General features: G+C 35.2%; 1 protein-coding gene across 1 annotated transcript in view; it reads left to right on the forward strand.

The window, feature by feature from the left end:
• The first annotated feature begins 2,177 nt into the window (after nt 1-2,177).
• The window catches only part of LOC136035972 (serine/threonine/tyrosine-interacting-like protein 1), a 62,443-nt gene continuing 41,254 nt past the window's right edge, over nt 2,178-23,366 (forward strand). The window contains exon 1 of the mRNA XM_065717871.1: nt 2,178-2,391. Within this exon, the coding sequence (XP_065573943.1) occupies nt 2,334-2,391 (58 nt within the window). The 5' untranslated portion in view covers nt 2,178-2,333. The remainder of the gene's footprint in view (nt 2,392-23,366) is intronic.

Raw genomic sequence — 23,366 nt, forward strand, 5'->3', positions numbered from 1 at the left:
GTTTCACTGTGTTTTTTTTTCAGCTAGGATGGAATTGTCTGGGAGTAATCTCTAGGTGGGTGGCTGGGGGTGCTTTACGTGGCCATTGCTCAGCTTTATAAAATTTTCTGTGCGGAGAGAATTTTCCGTGGAGGGAGGCTTAACTTCAAGGCATTATTTGAAAAACAAATAAATTGAAAAAAATTTCTGTTTTCAACAGAAAGTAAAGATCAACATTAAAACTTGAATCGAACAGTAACTATTTCATATATTAGGGAGGATGCTACCTACTCAATGCCTCATTTTTCATACTAAAGTGCTTGAGTACTTTTAAAAGAGCTTGTTATTCCAACTAGTTGAGTGGCCCTTGTTTTTAAAGATCCGTTCTTAAGAAATCGGGACAAAAAGTCAATTTGACTGTTGAGAATAAGATACGTTAAGAAAATGATTCTTACTTTGTTATATGTAAATAAAACTCGTTTTTAACATAATTTGCAGGCATTCCTATACTTTACCCTATCCCCTCCTTATTGGGGAAATATATAGCCCAAAATATATATATATATATATATATATATATATATATATATATATATATATATATATATATATATATATATATATATATATATATATATATATATATGTATATATATATATATTCCTCTAGTGTTTTTCTATTTTTTTTTATTTTTTTATCTTATCATCATTGATTTAGTTTATGAGTACACAATGAAAACAAGAGTGATATCTGGCAAAATGTATAGGATATTAGGGCCCTGAGGGCAAAGTATACTGGAGGTTTAAGCTTTTCCTTCGAAATTTATTTAGTTGGTCCCACCTTGAACAATTTTCAATTTCTTATAATGCCATCTTCAAAAAATTAACCAAGTCATGTTTGAATATTTAAAAAAATAGTTTATGTAATCAAACAATAAGCGTATAATGAAAAACACATCATATAATGGAATATTGCAGTTCTTTTCTGTAAAAAAAAAAGGAAGAAAACAACCAAGGGCACATAGGAAATTTGGAAATTCAAGAACAAAAAGTTAATTTGCATTATCAACTTATTAAAAACGAACTTCAGTTTTTAATTCTCGACGGATTATTTTTGCCACACGGTCTTCAAAAATCTTTTACACCATTTTGTTTCTCACGGATTTCCCAGCATTGTCTGAAAAACGATCAGAAATTAAATAAAAAAAAAAGAAAAGTAGAGAGCAACATCAAAACTTAAAATAAACAGAAATTATTTCGTTATATGACAGGAACTACCCTATTCTCAACACAACGCACTTAACGCAAAAGTTTTTTATCACTTTAAAAAGTTAGAGTTGCGACAAAGGGTCGAAGCGTAAAGATTGAGGCGTCGAGGACGGGGCAGCCCCTTTCATAAATATAATAATTTATGTTCATTTTAAGTTTTAATGGCACCCTGTACATTCAGTTGAAAAAAACTTGTTTTTGTTTATTCTCAAAGAGAGAGTGGCTTCTCCAAAATATTCCGGAAAATTCATGTGCGTAAAGAAAGGAATGTCAATGTAAAACAGAACCCGCTAGTTTTTACAGCGTTAATTTTCGAGGGAATTTCAGGAACCCAATTTTTTTTTATAGGAAATTAAAAATAATAGAGATACAGTGGCATTGTAATAATCAAGGCTATAATTGGTAATTTTTGCCTGTTTCTCTGATATATAGCTCACATTCAAGAACATTAATCCGCACTTGTGTGTAAGGAGCGGCTGGAGGATTTGTTGGATTTAAGGGTTTTAATACAAGATTTATTTATAATGATATGCAAATATAATATTACTAATCCCCCAAAGGTTCCTTGTCTATTTACAATTTGTAGGAATATAATTATACCATGGTTTCTAGGCACATTGACATTCATATTATATTTTCATTAAGATTACAATTTTAAAAACTTCTGCGTAAAGATTCAGTTATACAAATTCTATAAATAGAAAGTGGTACCTCTTTTGTTTGAGGGACCTGGCACTTAAGCTGTTTAGAGTCAAGATTTATTTGACAGTTTTGATCCAGAATCTACATATTAGCAGAAGGCAATTTGTATCAAAACAAGATAATATTGCTTCCATTAAACTTTGAAAAAGCTTAGAAACTTTTCAGTTCTGGTTCGTACATATTGTCCGGAAACATTTCCAGGGAAAAATGTTTTAGTTCTTCGTGCCAAAGGTCCATTAAAAAAATGAGTTCACTCAGAAAACAGGAGAAAAATATGGCTAATTAGATTTGAGCTACAGAGGAAATAGGTTACTCCTTCTTGTGTATTTTGTCCATGAAACCTATTACTTAATGTGACGGTCTTTCTAGTAACTTATTTGAAAATGGGGTGTGTTGGAAGTAGGAATTCTGTGCTTGGAAGGATTTCAAAGTATAGTATTGGTGAGCATTGTTCATTTACTTTAACTGATTCGAAACTATTATCACACTACGGGCCAAAGATGTATCTAATCCTTTTATTTTGCAATAGAATCAGTTGAACTAACTCCTGAGTTGAAAATTTTGTTTCATTTAAAAACAATAAAAATTACTTATAATCCAAGCTACAGTATAATGTGTTGTTGAGGTTCATAACTTCTTCAAATGCTAACTTGCCCTAGATGAGCTAGATACTACTGTCAGATTAGTTTAAATTTATCCCACAGGCTCGTAAGTAACTCTTTTTCTTAGGAGTCTCAGTGGAGGGGGGAATGAACAAACATTAATGTCTTTATGCCAGGTGAACACAACTTGATCAGGCTCCAGCTCAGCCTGATTATTTTTTAGTATAATTAAAATGGCCTTTGATCTAACCTCAGCTGCGAATAATAAGGCTACAAAATACTGTTAACAAGTGACAATTTCAACGGGAAGTAAACCCCATCACAATTTATGCAGGATCGTAGTAAGATTCTTTGTATGTACTATCATGGATAGAAGTTTTAAACTTTCCACACCCCAACAAGCTTTTCAAGCCGTTTCTAATTGAATCTAAAAAAAAAACAAGTTTTTTCAACTGAAAGTAAAAAGCGACATTAAAACTGAAAACGAACAGAAATTATTCCGTATATGAAAGGGGTTGTCCCCTCCTTTACGCTTCGCTCTTTAGGCTAAGTTGGACTCTTTCTCACAACTCTACTTTTTAAAACAATAAGAAACTATAGCGTAAAGAGCGAGGCGTCGAAGAGGGGACAACCCCTTTCCTATATGGAATAATTTCTGTTCGTTTTAAGTTTTAATGTCGCTCCTTACTTTCAGTTGAAAAAACTTGTTTTTTTAATTAATTTCTAAACGTTTCTGAATTTATGTATGTTTTGATTTTGGCTTACCGTATATGAATAATTAAAACAAAATTTGCATATTATTTTTTTTGCTAAATAGCTTTCTCTTAGTTTTGATCGGACGATTTTGAGAAAAGGGGCGGGAGAGGAGGCCTAGTTGACCCCCAATCTTTTGGTTACTTAAAAGGGTAACTAGAACTTCTAATTTCTTACGAATGCTTTTATTAGTAAAAAAAAAATATATATATATGTAACTTACTAATTAACTTGCGTAACAAACTTCTATATTCGTACATTTTTATTACGTATATGTGGAGGTTTGCCCCCTCGTTAATACCTCGCTCTTTACACTAAAGCTCGAACTTTCTCCCAATTCTTTAAGAATGACCCCTGAATCACAAAGGCCGTAGAATAAATAGTTGAAATTACTAAAAATACTTTTTATAGACTGTTGTAAACGGTCTATAAACAGATAATGTAGGTTGTAGAGGGGGCAACTCTATTCATATGTAATGCTTGGCGTTATCTACAGCTCTGTTTTTATACTCTATTATCCGTGGCAAATATATTTTTCTCCGTATATATTATCCGTATAAAAGAAACCAATGAAAAATAGCTGATCGATTGAAATCACTTACTGGTGGTTTTATCGGTTATTTTGTTTTATCATTTGCGTTAAAACAGAAAATTTAATCAGGCCTATAGGATAGATTAGATAATTATTTTTTCTATTCACGGTGTCACTCCTTGATATGCCAATAATTGACCAAAGAATAAATTATTGACAGATATGTTGTGAAGGCATGGTGTCACTCCTTAATATGTCAATAATTGACAAAAGAGTAAATTATTGACAGATATGTTGTGAAGTCTTGATGTTGCTCAGCAACACCGTTTATTCTCAATTTATGTTCCATTACAAACGCCTTCCCACATTTGTCTTGCGTCTCCTGAGCTTGTTATAAGCAATTGGAGTCAGAGGCGCCATTTTGGCCAAATGTTGGGGTGGGCATGAACTCCATTTTGCCCCCCCCCCAACTTTCACGTAAAAAATGCGAGTTTTGGCAGCACATCGATCGAATATTCTAAGTAAAAACTCATTTTCAGCCCCGTGTGTTGCATGGAAATGTACTATAACCCAATGTGGAACTCAGCCATACTGACCTCTAAGATTAATTATAACTTCAAAGGTCATAATCAACGAGGTTAAGTGATTAAACTGAAAGTGGAAAATTCAACTAGACTAAAGGCTGGCACTCCTCAGCGAGAAACTTTCTTATTTAAGTAAACAATATGTCGGTGAACGTAATAGGCGTGCAGTAATTTCAAATCAATTGGACAGAATGGATTATGTTGGACATAATGGATTATTATGGCCGGCAAAGGCCCTTTGTGGTGGAAGCTTGGGCCCCCTGAAAAATTTGGGGTGGGCATTTGCCCCCCCCTGACCTCCTTCCCCCCAAATGGCACCTCTGATTGGAGTAATCTAGAGGGATCCACAATATAGCTTTGGTACAATACAATAGCTTTGTGCCAATGATATTGCTTTTAATTGCTAATCTTAAAATACGTGTTTCAGGGATGTTAAGGTAGTACTAAGTGATATTTTAAATTAGGACAATTTTATGCTACAATAGCCAGGAAAACTTGCAAAGCTTATTTAATCATTGCTTGTTTGAACAAATTTGTCACGAACCTTGCCCAAATTTTTTGCTTCTTTTTTAAATACAAACATTTTTCAATTAATTGTATTCTGAATATAGTTCTTGTCATTAACTATTATTTAAATTTCAGGGATATTAACATAGTACTAAGTGATATTTTAAATTAGGACAATTTTATGCTAAAATAGCTAGGAAAACTTGCAAAGCTTATTTAATCATTGCTTGTGTGAACAATTTTGTCAAGAAAATTACCCAAATTTTGACTACTTTTCTAAATGCAATCATTTTTCAATTAATTTTATTCTCTATATAGTTCTCGTCATTAACAATTATTTAAATTTGACAATTAATGGTTCTTTTACATTACACCGTCCAACTTTTCTCTTTAGCATCATCTATTACTTCACGTTACGCTATGTAATCTTACAGAACAAATTTTGTCCGTAACTTAGGAATAACCTTTTAATTCTTATGGGGGGGGGGTTAATAGTTATTTTAAGCTGAAGAAAGAATGCATTCACCTTATTGAGAAGTCTGTATTTATTAAGAAGGCTAGAACCCTTGACAAAGATTTCTCTCGACAATGTGTTTAATAACCAATAACTTTAGGAGGGTCAAAATATTCAAACTGGACCCCCGATACCCTGTTATCCGAGTAAAATTCTTAACATTGAGATGTTAAATGTTTTTTGCCTTTAAAATACTGTTCACGCAGTGAAAAGGTCACATATAATAACCATTTGGGCTTTCTACTCTCTGATTTCTGATCAAAGAGTTCATGGTAAGGAACTGTAGTAGGGAGCGACCGGGCTCAATAGTAACCGGAACTCTAAAAACAGAATTTTGATACGAATAGTTACATTAAAAGAATCGCATTTTAATGCTGATTTTAAACTGATTTTAATTTGAGTTTCATTAAGTTTAGTCTTATCAATCGAAAGTTACGAGCCTGAGAAAATTTGCTTTAGAAAATAGGGGTAAAAAAACCCTAAGAGTCATGGAATCCTAACGAAAATCACACCATCAGAATCAACGTATCAGAAAACCCTACTGTAAAAGTTTCAAGCTCCTATCTGCAAAAATGTGGAATTTTGTAATTTTTGCCAGAAGAGAGATAACGGATGCGTGTTTGTTTTTTTCCCCCAGGGGTGATCGCATCGACCCAGTGGTCCTAGAGTGTCGTGAGTGGGCCCATTCTAACGGAAATTAAAAGTTCTAGTGGACCTTATAAAGTGACCAAAAAATTGGAGGACACCTAGGCCCCCTCCCACGCTTATTTTTCCCAAAGTCACCGGATCAAAATTCTGATATAGCCATTTTATTCAGCATAGTCTTAAAACTTACAATTTATGTCTTTGGGGACGACTTACTCCCCCACAGTCCTCGTAGGACGGGCTGCAAGTTACTACTTTGACCAGTGTTTACACATAGTAATGGTTATTGGGAAGGGTATAGACGTCTTCAGGGGGATTTTTTAGGTTGGGAGAGGAGAAGCTGAGGGGGTATCTAATGCGGGGAGATCTTTCCATGGAGGATCGTGTCATGGGGGAAGAGAATTTCCATGAAGGAAGTGCAGGATTTTCTAGCATTGTTTAAAAAAAAACAATGAAAAAATAAATCGTCCGATCAAATCTGTGAGAAAGCCATTTATCCAAAACAAATTAATATGCAAATTTCGTTTTAATAATTCATTTGCAGAGAGCCAAAATCAAAACATGTAGTAACTCAAAAACGTTCAGAAATTAAATAAAAAAAAGAAGTTTTTTTAACTGAAAATAAGGAGCGACATTAAAACTTAAAACGAACAGAAATTAATCCGTATCTGAAAGGGGCTGTTCCCTCCTCAACGCCCTTTACGCTGAAGTTACTTTTTCTGTTTTAAAAAGTAGAGTTGAGAGAAAGAGTCAAACTTCAGCGTAAAGAGCGGGCGCTGAGGAGGGAACAGCCCATTTCATATATGGATTAACTTCTGTTCGTTTTAAGTTTCAATGTCGCTCCTTACTTTCAGTTAAAAAACTTTTTTATGTATTTAATAATTATCAAGGAGCAAAGTTTCATTGCATTGTGACTCAATAACTGCGTTTTATTTACGAGAGGGCTGGTATTATTATCATCCATTTGCATTGGTTACAAAAAAGCGGGTGTGAGGAAGAGTATGTGGCCCCTGGTCTTCTAGCAGTCTCGCGATGTTGTTGTTGTTAATTCTTCAACCACCTGAGACACAAACTCACCATCAAGACCAAGACCAGTAGATAGGGTATCTATATCAATAATGGGGGGGGGGTGAATGAGAAGTTTTTTTCCGTGTTTGAAATGGTTCGCTTTATTAAGCTGAAGACACACACACACACACACACACACACACACACACACACACACACACACACACACACACACACACACACACACACACACACACACACACACACACACACACACACACACACACACACACACACACACACACACACACACACACACACACACACACACACACACACACACACACACACACACACACACACACACACACACACACACACACACACACACACACACACACACACACACACACACACACACACACACACACACACACACACACACACACACACACACACACACACACACACACACACACACATACACACACACACACACACACACACACACACACACACACACACACACACACAAATTATACTGTACAACACAAAAGGGGAGGGGCAGAGCTTTCCCAAAAATTGTAGAATGTTTCCAATTTCAGGGCCCCTTATTCAATTTATCAAATAGAATATTCTGTTATTGTTAAAATTATTATATTTTATTATTGCTGACGAAAAGTACTGCACAAGTCCCAGCTATATAGTACTATATACTCTTTTTGATTTCTGTACAAGGATTAAATAAAACAACAAGTTTTTAAACTGAAATTAAGGACCGACATTAAACTGCTATTTACACTAAAGTTTGACTCTTTCTCTCAACTCTTCTTTTTAAAACAGCATAAAAAAAACAGGAATGGGGTATCCATTACCAACAAGAATATCTCTGATAAAGTTTAATTCTGCATTTATATACAAATAGGAGCAAATATTCAGGGCGCGATCAATGATGATACATATAAAACAATAACTCATGATCCTACTGATCATTTTGCTAATAATTTTATAAATGAATTAAAGCAGCTAAAACACAATGGTAAAATCACACCACAATTATGCAATAAATGTTTTCCCCGTGTCAATTTCTGTCCTAAACTCTACGGTTTACCAAAAATACATAAACAGGGTATTCTCCTAAGACCCATCGTAGCGTGTACTAAAGTCCCCGCTGCCAATATTAGGAAATGGCTTTGAACAACTTTCAAACCTTTATTGTATTCTCAAAATCCCTATATTCGTAATTCGGCAGATTTGGTGGAAAAACTTAGCTTTACTTCCAGTTGAAAAAACTTTTTCATAATTATTTTTTTTCATAATGCTAGAAAATCCTGCACTCCCTTCATGGAAATTTTCTTCCTCTATGACAAATTCCTCGATGGAATGATCCCCCAACATATCCCCCTCTTCTCAACCGAATATTCCCCTGAACACGTCTGTACACTTACCAATAACCATTACTATATGTAAGCACTGATCAACGTTTGTAACTTGTAGCCCCTCCCATGGGGACTGTGGGGAGTAAGTCGTCCCCCAAAGACATAGTTACAAGGTTTTTCGACTACGTTGAATAAAATGGCTAGCTCAGAATCTTGATCCAGTGACTTTGGGAAAATAACTAGCGTGGGAGGGGGCCCTCCAATTTTTTGGTCACTTAAAAAGGGCACTAGAACTTTTCATTTCCGTTAGAATTAGCCCTTTCGCAACATTCTAGGACCGCTGGGTTGATACGATCAACCCTGGAAAAAAAACCAAATAAACTCGCATCCGTGATCTGCCTTCTGGCAAAAAATGCAAAATTCTACATTTTTGTAGATAGGAGCTTGAAACTTCTACCATAAGGTTATCTGATACTCTGAATCTGATGGTATGATTTTCGTTAAGATTCTATGACTTTTAGGAGGTGTTTCCCCCTATTTTCTGAAATAAGGCGAAATTTCTCAAACTCGTAACTTTTGATAGGTAACAATAAACTTAATGAAACTTATATATTTAAAATCAGCATTAAAATGCAATTCTTTTGATGCAGCTATTGGTATCAAAATTTAATTTTTTATAGTTTTGGTTACCATTGAGCCGGGTCACTCCTTGCTACAGTTCGTTACCACGAACTGTTTGAGAAGTATATAGCTTGGCCAGGGTGGTCAAACGGGCAGTGATTAATTTTATCCTTGACTAGTTTTTCTATACCTAGAAGTAAGGAATCTCAAAAGTAGAAAGGTAAAAACTAGCAAAATTCCAATTCAAAAGTTGTTATTTGCCATGTTTCGTCATAACTTGTAAATGCCTAAAAACGTTAATAGTGCTAGTTAATAGCTAGTTAATTAGTGCTTTATTAATTAGTTCCTAGTAATTCCTGCTTAAAGAGCCAAGTATCCCCCTGGATCCATGTTTGGTCTATTCATATCTGAAAACTGTTGTTTCGTGTGTTTCGTAAGATATTTCTTTGGGTTGTTTTGAGATCGTCAAGTTCTTAGAATAGAGCTAAATTTTGTCAGTACTTCCACGTTAAACTGTGAAAGGAAATATGGAAAAATATTTGATAAAGTTCGACAACGCTGTTCACGCATAAAAATTCACGCATTAACATTCTGTGATCTTCTGAAAGCAATTATACTTTCCAAGGAAATCTCTGCGGTCTTAAAATATTCTTCCTTTGTCTTTTTAAGCTATTTTTTGCATTTTCTTTCACTCATATTTCTTGGGTTTCACTCTATTTGTCAGACTAAATTTCGTTTTACGGGGTTTCGTTTTGGCAGTGGTTTGACCGATTTCCCATTCGATGGAGAAACTCTTGGGGGGGGGGGGGTAATTCATTGACTTTAGCTTCAAGCTCTAAAAATTAATTACTTTTCCCGCTTGTAAATATGTCAATTAGTTATTATATTGACTTTAAAAAGCTTCACTGTTGTTGCCGCTTCAAATATTATTTGTTAGGTTTTCTTTTTGGCAGAGGTTTTACCAAACTTGCATTTAACGAAAGCCTTAAAAAAAAAATCAACTTTTGATGTTTTAATGATTTTAGTATGTTACTCTGTTAGAGTAGATGTCATTCTTTTGTCTCTTTATCTCTCCTCTTAGCTTAGAATTTTCTGCCAGACCAAGAAACGATCATTTATTTTGGCTGAGGTCTGACCAAGTTTATATTCGATAGACGATACACTTCAATGGGGGAGTAATTCATTACCCTCAAGCTTCAAAAAACTGACCACCTTTCCGCTTATAACTGAAATCGCTTAAGAGATCTATCAAATATAATCAGTGTTTTTGACATGGAAATGTCAATGTGCCGCCAGGACACATAATGCGCCAGTTTGTCAATCGTATCTCTTATTAGTCTCTTCCATGAAATATTTACCAAATTTCCCTGTTTCTTAAAACTCAATAAAGTCTTGATACTTTTAACCATTGGCGTCAATTTGGAGAGGGAAAGGGTATGGAGGGCCTGTGTCTTTCCCAATACCATTTGTCCCCACCTCTAGATTTTGAGAACTAACTTTTTGGGAGGAAAATTTCATTGAAAATGATTTTTTTTTGGCTTTTTCGTTGAAAAATGAATAATTCGCCCATCCCTAGATACTGAAAAGAACATTTGCCAACAACCCCCTAAATTCTTATGAATTTATGCCACTGCTTTTGACTAAACAAAACGATCAGGTTTACTTAGAGATGGTTTACTCATGCATAAGGCCTTTATATAGCTAATAAATGAAACAAACCGCTTAACATTTAGATTGTTATATCTCTTCAGAATGAAACTACACCCTTACCCCACTCTCAACTATGATGCCGAAATAACTTTTTTGTGAATCATTCGATTACTTTTTCTCAAGACAAACCTTAATCATTTTATAGAAACCGAATTTGGCTAGATAATGACTTATGTAAACCTTTTGTTTCAATTATACACTTATAAAAAAGAAGTGGTGAAAAACTGCTTAGGGGAAATTCTTGACAATTGAGCGCTCGCGTTACGGATGAATTTGATCCAAGAGAAGTCTGTCTACTAACAGATTGGGTAGAATTCTATCAGGCGGATGTGAAATTTGAAATTATGGTGAAATTTATCAAGTTTTTTTTTCTTTTTTTTTACAGCACCACATACTTTTCAATATCCTAGACGGGTTTGCTCTAAAAAAAAATAACCAGTTACTACCGGAGTGCCTCAAAAAGTCATCTTTTTTTATATTTTTGATGGAAGACTATTCCCTCTGAATCCTCAAAATAAACTCGGATATTTGTCATATTTTCAGCCATAAAATTCTTCAAACATTCTTATCAAAGGTGACGGATACCTATTTGTTAAGTAGTCTAGGGCCACTATAATTATATCAAACAGTTCGTGGTAATCAAAAGAATCGCATTTTAATGCTGATTCTAAATATATAAGTTTCATCAAGTTTAGTCTTACTCATCAAAAGTTACGAGCCTGAGAAAATTTGTGTTATTTTAGAAAATAGGGGGAAACATCCCCTAAAAGTCATAGAATCTCAACAAAAATTACACCATCAGATTCAGCGTATCAGAGAACCCTACTGTAGAGTTTCAGGCTCCTATCTACAAAAACGTGGAATTTTGTATTTTCTGCCAGAAGGCAGATCACGGATGCGTGTTTATTTGTTTGTTTGTTTTGTTTTGTTTTTTTTCCCCATGGGTGATCGTATCAAACCAGTTGTCCTAGAATTTTGCGAGAGGGCTCATTCTAACGGAAATGAAGAGTTCTAGTGCTCTTTTTAAGTGACCAAAAAAATTGGAGGGCCCCTAGGCCCCCTCCCACGCTAATTATTTTCCCAAACTCAACGAATCAAAATTCTGAGATAGCCATTTTATTCAACATAGTCGAGAAACTTTATAACTATGTTTTTGGGGACGACTTACTCCCCCACAGTCCCCGTGGGAGGGGCTACGAGTTACAAACTTTGACCAGTGCTTACATATAGTAATGGTTATTGGGAAGTGTACATGCGTTTTCAGGAGGATTTTTTGGTTGGGTGAGGGGTTGAGAAGAGGGGGACATGCTGTGGGAACTTTCCGTCAAGGAATTTGTCATGGGGGAAGAAAATTTCCATGAAGGGAGAGCAGGATTTACTAGCATTATTAAAAAAAAACAATGAAAAAATAAATATGAAAAAGTTTTTTTTCAGCTGGAAGTAAGGAGCAGCATTAAAACGAACATAAATTATTACCCATATGAGGGGCTTATCTCCTCCTAATACCCCGCTCTTTACGCTAAAGTATTTTTAGTAATGTCAACTATTTATTCTACGGCTTTTGTGATTCAGCGGTCATTCTTAATGAACTAGGGACAAAATTTAAGATTCAGTGTAAAAAGAGAGGTACTGACGAGGGGGCGAACCCTCTCATATATGTAATAAAACATGAGAATTACCAAAATAATAATTTTAATTAACCAAAAAATTAGAGGGCAACTAGGCTTCCTCCCCCGCTCTTTTTTTCTCAAAATCATTCGATTAAAATTATGAGAAAGCCATTTAGCAAAAAAAAAAAAAAATGCAAATTTCGTTTTAATTATTCCTCTGCGAAGAGCCAAAATCAAAACATGCATTGATTCAAAAACGTTCAGAAATTAAATAAAAAAAAACAAGTTTTTTCAACTGAAAGTAAGGAGCGACATTAAAACTTAAAACGAACAGAAATTACTTCGTATATGAAAGGCGCTCATCAACGCCCCGCTCTTTACGCTAAAGTTTTTTACTGTTTTAAAAAGAAGAGTTGAGAGAAAGAGTCAAACTTTAGCGTAAAGAGCGGGGCGTTGATGAGGAAGCAGCCCCTTTCATATACGAAGTAATTTCTGTTCGTTTTAAGTTTTAATGTCGCTCCTTACTTTCAGTTGAAAAACTTGTTTTGTTTTTTTTTCATTTAATTAACATAAGTAGGGCGGAATAAATCCTTTTCTTTGTCGTCTTCTATGGAGTTGATATGGTAATGGATCCATACAGATATGGCTAGCTATATCTGTTCTTCTCAACTTGTTTCAGTAACGCTATCTGAACCGTCATTAAAATCATCCTTCCATGTCTGATTGTGCCCTATGTTGATAATTGCCATTTTTTGTATATAAACTTTCTTTAATGTCAGACGATCTTCAGACTCTCTAAAAATTCCTTTGACCTAGTTTGTTCTGGCCTCAGTTTAATTGGCATCCAAGTAGCTAAGGGCGGATGAGGGATTTGGTCTAGGGGACATGTACAGCTCCCAGAATGCCAAAAGTGGCTCCAATCTCAGGTATAGAGGGGCGAAACATACCACTGGTGGAGTGTAAATTTCCTTGGTGCCCTACCTAAACATTCATTCTATGTCCGCCTATGCAAGTAGCCTACTCAGAAAGTGAGATTCTCATTAAAGCGTCGCCTCAGCAACCTCTTGTAACTATCAGCGCTCGAGCAGCAACTATTTCCAAGTTTTTTTCTTTCTGAATTCCTTGGGTTTCCTGTTTGGCTCAACTGTTAAGGCTACTAAAAATACTTGCTATCTTAGGCTTGACGAAAAAGCCCAGAAAGTCCCCAAATATCGGCTGCTTGTTCAAGTCAAATGCCAGTTTTGGTGATTACCCTATAAAATTCTTTCTTTCGTATTTCAATCGTCTGGGCATGGAAAGTATTACGCATTCTTCAAGTATTTGCTTTTCTCTTCTTGTTTTAATTACCAATTTTATCCTCGGCAAAGTTAAGGCAATGAAAGAAATTCATCCTGATTTTATTCGCAGTGCTTACAACCACCAGGATTAATTCAGGCACGAATGATTGCCAAAAATGCTTTACCCTATGATCCCTTCAAGGGTTGTCATTATTTTTAGTGAAGTAAGTTAATGGTTTCTTTTTTAGTGAGAGCCATTAATGGTTTCTTGTACAACAAAGAAGGTTCTTTTTTAGCTGAATATATTATACGCTGCAACAACAACCAACTATCCATGTAGCTGACAAATGGTGGATCTAGGGGAGCCTCCTCGAATTTTTTTCCTATTTTTCACTAAAGTTGGTTAATTATTTGCCCTCATGTCACATAGCTCGCCTCCAAGATTTTGTCTGCAACTGAGATTTATCTAGTTAGAGAGAGAAACGGGTGAAACTAGAAGCATATAAGAATTATTGTTACTAAGCCATGGCTCACTGTTAAAAAACGATCCCCTTAAGGCCTGCTTATTAATCTTTTAAGAGAGGTTTCAGCTATTTTCTGTCTTACGTCGAAGAAAAGTCAGATTTACTTGAGCTTTGAAGATAAAAGAAAAGTAATGTATTATCGTCAAAGAAACCTGACGTTAATATTTACTTCTACAATTAACTAGAGAGAAGGACTAAAAAATAAATTTAGAATTGTAAAGGTTTCTTAGAAATTCATAGCCAGAACTGGGTCAAAAGTTGTCCTTGTGGAATAAAAGTCACCGAAGGTGCCGATGACCGACTACCGAAAGACAAAAAAATGTCAGTTAAATAAAAAGAAGCATAAACTTATCGTGTCAGATCGTATGTCATTTAATTGACAAATTTGTTGGCAGAATTCCGTCGGAAAAATGTCAAAGAGCCTACAACCCGCCGTTCGTCACAATACCGGCGATGAAATCTGTCATTCATAATCACTGAAGTGAGCCGCCAGGAAATGGGATGCATTTTCTATGTCATCCGTACTTTAGGAATTCTACCCGTCTCCTTTCGGGAAGATACATTGACGTTCCCTTGCATTTGAGGCATTTTATGCCTAGTATTTGAAAATAATTCAGAGTTTCAAAGGCAATGAGGTTGTTGCCATTGAAGTTGGTTTTTCAATGTCCTCCCATTAAAACGCCTACATAACTCTTTTACTCTGCAAAATCACAACAATGTTGACTATAAATGAAAACAATAAAATGACAAACAATTAATAAATTACAGAGCATGTTCTTCCATCGAATGATAGGCTTTAAAAAAAAAACGTCTTGGATCAAAGAACAAACCTCTTCAATAATTTTCAATAATCTTGAACAAGGGCCTCAGTACCAATAATGAAATAATATGTACCCTGAGGAGAAGGAGCCAGGACTCCTATTATTGAGTCACCCTGATTGAGCCTTCTTGACATCACAGGATATGCTTCTGGCTCAAAAAAGGGACGAAGAAAGAGAAGAATAGAATTCACTAAGGAACGTTACCTACGTTGAAGCACATACACTTGCCATAAAACCTCTTCAATAATTTACCTGCTTTAGCCAAAATTGAACAAGGTTCTCAGTACCAATAATAAATAATATATACCCTGAGGAAAAGGAGCCAAGACCCCCTATAATCGAGTCACCCTGATTGTCTACCCTTCTTAACATCACACGATATACTTCTGGCTAAAAAAAAAAGACGAAGAAAGCGAAGAATAGAATGCACTAAGTAACGTTATCTACGTTCAAGCACGTACACCTACTGTAAAACCTTTTTGAAATTTTGCGCAAACTTGAACAAGGGCCTCAGTACCAACCCTTCTTTTGTCTAACCTTCTTAACATCCCAGGATATACTTCTGGCTAAAAAAAAGGCGAAGAAAGCAAAGAATAGAATGCACTAAGGAACGTTATCTACATTTAAGCACATACATCTACTGTAAAAAAATTTGACATTTTTGCCAAACTTGAACAAGGGCCTCAGTACCAAGCCTTCTTTTGTCTACCCTTCTTAATATCACAGGATATAGTTCTGGCTAAAAAAAAGATGAAGAAAGCGAAGAATAGAATACACTAAGGAACGTTATCTACGTTTAAGCACATACACTTACTGTAAAATCTATTTGACATTTTTCGCCAAACTTGAACAAGGGCCTCAGTACCAACCCTTCTTTTGTCTAACCTTCTTAACATCCCAGGATATACTTCTGGCTAAGAAAGAAGAAGAAGAAAGCAAAGAATAGAATGCACTAAGGAACGTTATCTACGTTTAAGCACATACACCTATTGTAAAATCTATTTGACATTTTCGCCTAACTTTAACAAGGGCTTCAGTACCAAGCCTTCTTTTGTCTACCCTTCTTAACATCACAGGATATAATTCTGGCTAAGGAAAAAAGACGAAGAAAGCGAAGAATAGAGTGCACTAAGGAACGTTATCTACGTTCAAGCACGTACACCTACTGTAAAACCTCTTTGAAATTTTCCGCAAACTTGAACAAGGGCCTCAGTACCAACCCTTCTTTTGTCTAACCTTCTTAACATCCCAGGATATACTTCTGGCTAAAAAAAAGGCGAAGAAAGCAAAGAATAGAATCCACTAAAGAACGTTATCTACGTTTAAGCACATACACCTACTGTAAAATCTATTTGACATTTTTGCCAAACTTGAACAAGGGCCTCAGTACCAAGCCTTCTTCGTCTACCCTTCTTAACATCACAGGATATAGTTCTGGCTAAAAAAAAGACGAAGAAAGCAAAGAATAGAATGCACTAAGGAACGTTATCTACGTTAAGCATATACGCAAACTGTAAAACCTCTTTGACATTTACCTGTTTAATTAGTGGTACATCTTCTTTTTGTTTTTCTCAGCTGCACCCTGTAGGCCGTTAAGAAAACATAACAGGCGTATAAAACTATTAATTTAGAGATTTTACCTAAGTGTCAGTCCCTGCATATACGCTGACGATTCGGATATCATCTGTGAATCGAGGGACATGTGTTGAAATAATTTGTTTTGCACAAAAATAATTTTGTATTACAGGGCTCCAACTTGAAAATTCTGCTCCGCAAGAAAAAATTTTTCACAATGAATGGAGTCACTTACCCCTCGAAGCTCAATAAATAAGTAGCTCGTCAAATCTTCAATGAAAAATTGTTTCAAGTCGTTTATTGCTTTGAACCGTAGGTAAAAATCGACTCATGTCTATAGAAACCGACATTCTAAAATAAAACGAAAGTCTTGTACCAATATATAAATTTTAGATAATCTCTCTAATGTTGGTTGCATATATATACAATTTGTTAATGCTCAATATTCCCCTCTTGAGTTATTAGTACGTGAAAATTTTCATAATTCAAGAAAAAGATAGCAAGATTTTCTTTCTATCAGGTTGAATCTTGACTAAATTACACAAATAAATTTTAAACCTCTGAGTTCCCTCGAGCAGGGGTTTAACTTTATATTTTTCAATAAGATGGTGGTACAAAAATAAGCCAAAAGTGACCCATGTCAATTCTATATCAAACATTTAAAATCAAAAGTGATAACAGCATGCTAATCATAAGAGCCTGCTGTTCCTGGTGAAATTATCAAAATAAAAATTGAATAAAAAAATTGTATAAACTTGGAAAAATGTGAAAAACACCTAAAAAAGGGCAATCTTTTTGCGCTTTTAGATAAGAAATTCTCTTTTATACAAACAAATTTTTTTGTTTTTTATTGTTTTCGTTATGTTTCTTTAATTACCTTTTCCTCAAATAACTGAAAAATATGCAGCAAAAAAATCCCACTGAAAGTAAAGAGTGACATCAGTAGTGGGGTATAACTGGTTTTAAAAACAACCATATGGATGAACTATTGGAGCTGCCAATCCCTCAAGATGTTATTACGCAATTGCATAGTGCATTTGGTTGTTATGTAATGGTATAGTAAACATAATAGGGAATGTTTGTTTAGTTATGCAAGTGTTTTCTTCAAGATTTCTTTTGTTGTTATTTTAAATGCTTAAAAACGAATGAGGGCCAGGAAAAAACCTTAAGAAACCACCAATGAAGATGCAAACGTAGGCGTTCCGTCATAACTTTTTCGTTGGCTCCTTAAAAACCTAAGGGTGTACGGGGAAAACCTTCAGAGCCCTCCCAAGTAGGGTCATACAAAAAAAATGATCATAGCCTATTCAAATAGGTTCTCTTTACACAGAGGGTCTTCGTTTTCATTCTTGCTGGCTCACAAGAGAATTTTCTACTATTTTTGAATAAACATGGCCCGTTATACAATGGCTTGTTCACTCGCATAGTAGGACCAGGTGACTTTCTTTGTCCTCTCGGGGGTATAAAACCCCTGCTAGAGAGGGAATTTTAAAAGTCTTATATTAGATGTGGGAAGTTCACCAAGAAATTTAAAAAAGGAAACGTCTGCTTATATGCAGGTAAGCCTATGTGTATTAAGGATACCCCCTACCCCGTCAAAAGGGGGCGAGATTATGTTCAAATAGGAGCTAGTATAACTCACTATATAGAATTAAAATGTAAAACCCTATTACCCCTGCTATTGTATAGCTCTATTGTCGATAGACAAATCTAATTCTTACTGCAAAACATAAACTTTTTACTGTAACTGTTACTAAAATTTGGTTTTTCGTTACATGTTACAGGTTCTGACAGCTCGCTATAGGGTACCAATCTTTCCCCTATCCAGGTTAAACTTAATAAACGTGAGCAGGTATCATTTGATGTAGGATTAAACAATTGGAAAGAAAAGGTTCCTTTTAACAGGTTCTCTCTTCTGCAAAATAAGATATTTTTCGTGAAATTTCTGCGTAAAATGGTTTAAAAAACATATCATGAGACTAAATATTTGATTTTTAAGGGGGTGATAGCAGTTCTGACTTCTATTTGAACATGAAAAACGGTTAACTAGTCAATGATTATTCAGGTAAGGGGGTAAGGATCGAGCGTAACTTATTAATCGTTAGTTAATTACCAAAAAAGGTCATAAATTGTAGGAAAATATGAATTTTGATTTGAAGGTTTATCAAATTTAATCTTTGCGTAAATAGTATGTAAAAAGTATGTTTTATGTATTTACTTAGTTTAAGGATAAACATTAGGGATACACTCGTTAGTTAACTGCCAAAAAAGAAGTCGTTTTTAATATCTGCCGCTGTAAAGAAAAGTGTCCGTATATACATTTTGATTTGAAGGTTTTATCAAATTGACTTTTACCTAAAAAACTATAAAAAATGGCTTATATTTATGCACTCTATTTAAGGATGAAAATTAAGGATAGACTAAAGTAAAAATATTATTTGCGCAAGCGTACGTGGATTTTTATTCGACTGAAAATATTTTTCTCTCAGAATACTCGACCAGTTGACGTTTATTTTTTCCGAATATTTAAGGAATACAAGAACAATCATTAGTGCAAGAAGCTATCCCCCCCCCCTTATAAGGTTGACGAGAAACCCCTTGCCCCTTTAATCCAATCAAAGTTCAATCCCACTTAGAGAAAAGGGGTTACGCATCATTTGCTAATGTTTTCCCCATACTTTTATACCATTACCACATTTCTTGTTACCTTTGGACCCATTGAGGTGGGTAGGAGGGTATGGCTGTGAGTTATTTCTGATAAATAAACTCTAATATAATATCGAAAAATAAACTTTCTAAATATTTACACATTTCTATGAAAAAGGAGTACTTTAGCCGCATATGTCTTTTTTATGAAATCGAAATTAAAACTTTCTTAAAGGATCAAATATTTTCTATGAAAATGAGATGGATTCTAGCCCTTTTGTTTCACAAAAAACTAAAAGCATTTTTTATTTAAAGAAAAATTCGAAGCTTCCTCCCATCAATAGGGCAAGGGTAGGACCTGGTTTAACCCTGTAAAGCGAGAATATGTGCCGTTCTCTGCTCCCCCTAAAAAGCAAAGATGCGGGACATTCGCGAGCTATTCCTAGCATTAAGAGCTTGGAGACGACTCTTCATTGCCCTCCAAGCAGGATGGAGAAGCCAATCTTATCGCGGGTAAAGAATTTTGACGAGTTTTTGATACTTCTCGAAAAGCTTAATGTTATAGCGCCAAAACACTTAATGTTTTACGCATGACGGAATGGTGAAAAAGCAACAGGATGTTGGGAGCCCATGTTCGCTATCCCTGGAGGGATTTTTGATGGCATTGTCCACCCAATAAAATAGATTTATCATACTTGCTTTTTTCCGTATAATAATAGAGAGGGTCCTCTAGATAATTTTGGTGGCTTCAAGGAACCCATAGCCTCCAAATAAATGGATTTTTCACCTTGTTTTAACATTAAAAATTAGATTTTTATACGAGGTAAATTTGTTAGTCTATTAAAGCTCTGAGGGTCCAAGACTGGCCTAAAGTTACAGACTATTAAGCACAACCCCTTAGTTTAAAGCCGTTTTGGTGGCCCCCTGGCTGTCAAAGAAAGAAGCTTTTCACTTCGATGAAAATAACTATTCCTTAAGAGATTAACTCTATGTTTTGAAAATAAGATGTTTTTAAATTTGCCAAACGATATTTTTGTTTACAAATTCTGCTTTGCTGGGGCAACTTCGACTTGAGGGGCTCCTGATCCTCAGGTTAAGAACGTATTAATTTTTACAACTTAAAATCATAAGTGTTTCAAGGGATAATAAGCCTTTTTCTTTTCTTATGCTCCCATTGGTGATACAGCTTGTATCGACCAGCTACTGCTCTATGTCTTTGGTGAGAATACAGAACCAGCAGGCACTGCCATTCCCTCCGTAAGTGTTTTCTAAGACTCATAATATCAAAATATAGCTGAAGCGTAAAGGGGAGAAACTTACCCACATTTTTGGGGTCATTTCTGGTCGTTAAGCTTTTAGATAGTCCTGTGGGGTCTCTAAATCTAAAGGGCAACTTTGGTACAATTCAAGAATAATTAGTGGGTCTTAAACCTTTAGCTAGTTGAGGACCCTCAAAATGTCCGAGCGGGTGCTTTGCCACCTCGAGAAATATTTCAGCCTAGTAATAAATTCTCTATCAGGCTAATATAAATTCTTTTTCAGAAAGAAAACAAAAGTGTTACAATGGCTTTTTTCAATGATTTCAATCATCGACTTAAGGAGCCCAAATTAAGAACACATTGTTACCGCCATCAGAATTTCACGACAATCTATTTACGGGCCCCATGAAGAGTGAACTTAAGGGGAACTTTAGCATGGGGACGAGCCCTTTTAGTTGTCCTACCCCCAATTTTGATTAAGAGTGAGGGATCTCAGTCTTCACTTTTTGAGGGATCTCTGCCTCGATCCGCAAAAGTTAAATCCAGTTTTTGACCAATTAATACCTAACAATACCCCTAACAACATTGAGAGGGTACTTGAAGGCGTAATAACATAATGACATGATTGACATAATGACATAATAATTGACATAATGACCAGGGCAAAGCTGAACAAAGTGTTGCTGCCTCGACACTTACATTGCCTGAGTTTTACTTAGCCGGTTCTGCCTTGGATAATGTGTACACTTTTTGGGGATGATTTCAGAGACCCCTTCAACACCCTTACAAGTGGCAGTACTCATGTGAATCCGGTTGAAATAGTCCACTCCTACGTAGGCATGATTCTGACCCTTATTTAAAAACAAATTCAGGAGGTGGGTGGTAGGAATAGCGTAAAAGCATCCATCACTAAAAATTAATTTTTATGTGAACAATCTGGTGAGATGAAATCGCATCAACTGCAAGCACGAATGCAGACACAGCATCTGGACCTGGACAATTTTGAGGGTAGTTTTCAGAGTGGAGGGGAAGTGTTTTTAATAGGGTAGAAAATATAATGAAAATGGGGTCGGTTCTGTTTTTGTGTTTATTGAAAGCTTAGGTTTTTTTATTGAAAAGGTATTTTAGGCGGGAAGGGTAATCTTATAAAAAACGTAATACTGATTTAAAGGATTGAAGAGGTATACAGCGCTTTCGTTTTTGTACAGACTTTTGGCTGATTTAGCCAGTAAAAAGGATTGATAGGGGGCTGAGTTTCCTAACGTAGATTTTAACCGTTCAAAGGGGCAGTATCCTGTAACATTTAAGGGGATAGAAATTTTAAGAGGGTTAGCGTGCATTTAAATATTCTTGTTTCAGTGCAACAGTACGATACAGAGCACAAAGAGGGGGAACTGAAAGATAAAAAGAAGGTAATATATATATTCAGTGAGGGGTCAGTCTGTTGAATCAGTGAAACACTGGATATAACTTCTCTACGAGCCTGCCAAAGACTCTGATTCAATGGGACATTTCTTATATTTCTTATATTATTTGGGTTTAAAGTAACGGCTCAAAATATAATAAAGGGGGCAATTGCTACTATTTTCCAATGTGTCTTTCAATATTCCATACTGAATTAAAATTAAAACATCACATGAGGCACTTTCATTATCATGGGTACCAGTCCATTGAGACTATTCCTGGTGATAGTGGCATCTTGAGTTTCAAGAAGTTCCAAAATTTACTCTTGCAGAGTGACAAGGTGGACTTAGACATCGAAGACAAACTCATGAATGTGTGCGATAATCTGAATTTGAGTCGTGTTATAGAACCAAGAGGCCATTTTAGTCTCTTATGGCCATGCTCAAAGAGATACTAATAATATTATGCAATCGGTAGAGGTATTTCAGACATTGGAAGGGGAAGATTGTGTAGGCGCAGCTATGGTTGCACTTATTAAAACAGTCAATAAATCAATTTAACGGCTGCGCAACGTAAACTACCCAATGACTTAATCACAAGAGAATGAGTTGGAAATGAGAAATAAAGAAATGTGGTGGGTATGTAAGGGGAATTTGTTAAGGGTAGAAGGGAAGTGCACAGTCCACGACCATGATTATTTAAGTCATCCCAATGTATCGGAAGGGATTTATTTTCATGGACTGGTATATATATATATATATATATGTATATATATATATATATATATATATATATATATATATATATATATATGAAATAATGTTTGAAATACTATATATATATATATATATATATATACATATATATATATATATATATATATATATATATATATATATATATATATATGTGTGTGTGTGTGTGTGTATATATATAGTATTTTGAACATTAAATAGCAGTACTTTCTACCGGTTTACAAGCACAATTCGAACTATGGTTTGAAACTCATATTACCAGCATTGGTACATTTTCAGAAAGATAGAGTTGTAGATGGCGCATTTTTAGGTCGGTCTTTTGCATAACATCATACCCAAATCATTTGAGAAGTTTCTGATCTTAGAAGTTAAATAAAAAAAACGTTCAAAATAATAATATATACTTGAACAAAATCTGTTCTTAGATTTCTTTAGTTTTTTCCTCAAATCTTAAAGTTAATTTAATCAAGTACAGAAGAGTGACAATTTTAACAGGTTTTCCGTCCTTAAACAGCTTTTTCCAGATGATGAAATTGATAGATTGATGAATGTGCTAGGGAATATACCCATATGAGTACTGCAGCCACACCTCGAGGTTACGTGAGGAAAAATTACCACCCTTCTAAGCGTTTTATGATTCAGTTCAAAATCGACAATGCACTACTCCCGACTATGAATTTTCTAAAAATA

Source organism: Artemia franciscana, chromosome 15, assembly GCF_032884065.1.
Source record: "Artemia franciscana chromosome 15, ASM3288406v1, whole genome shotgun sequence".
Taxonomy (NCBI): domain Eukaryota; kingdom Metazoa; phylum Arthropoda; class Branchiopoda; order Anostraca; family Artemiidae; genus Artemia; species Artemia franciscana.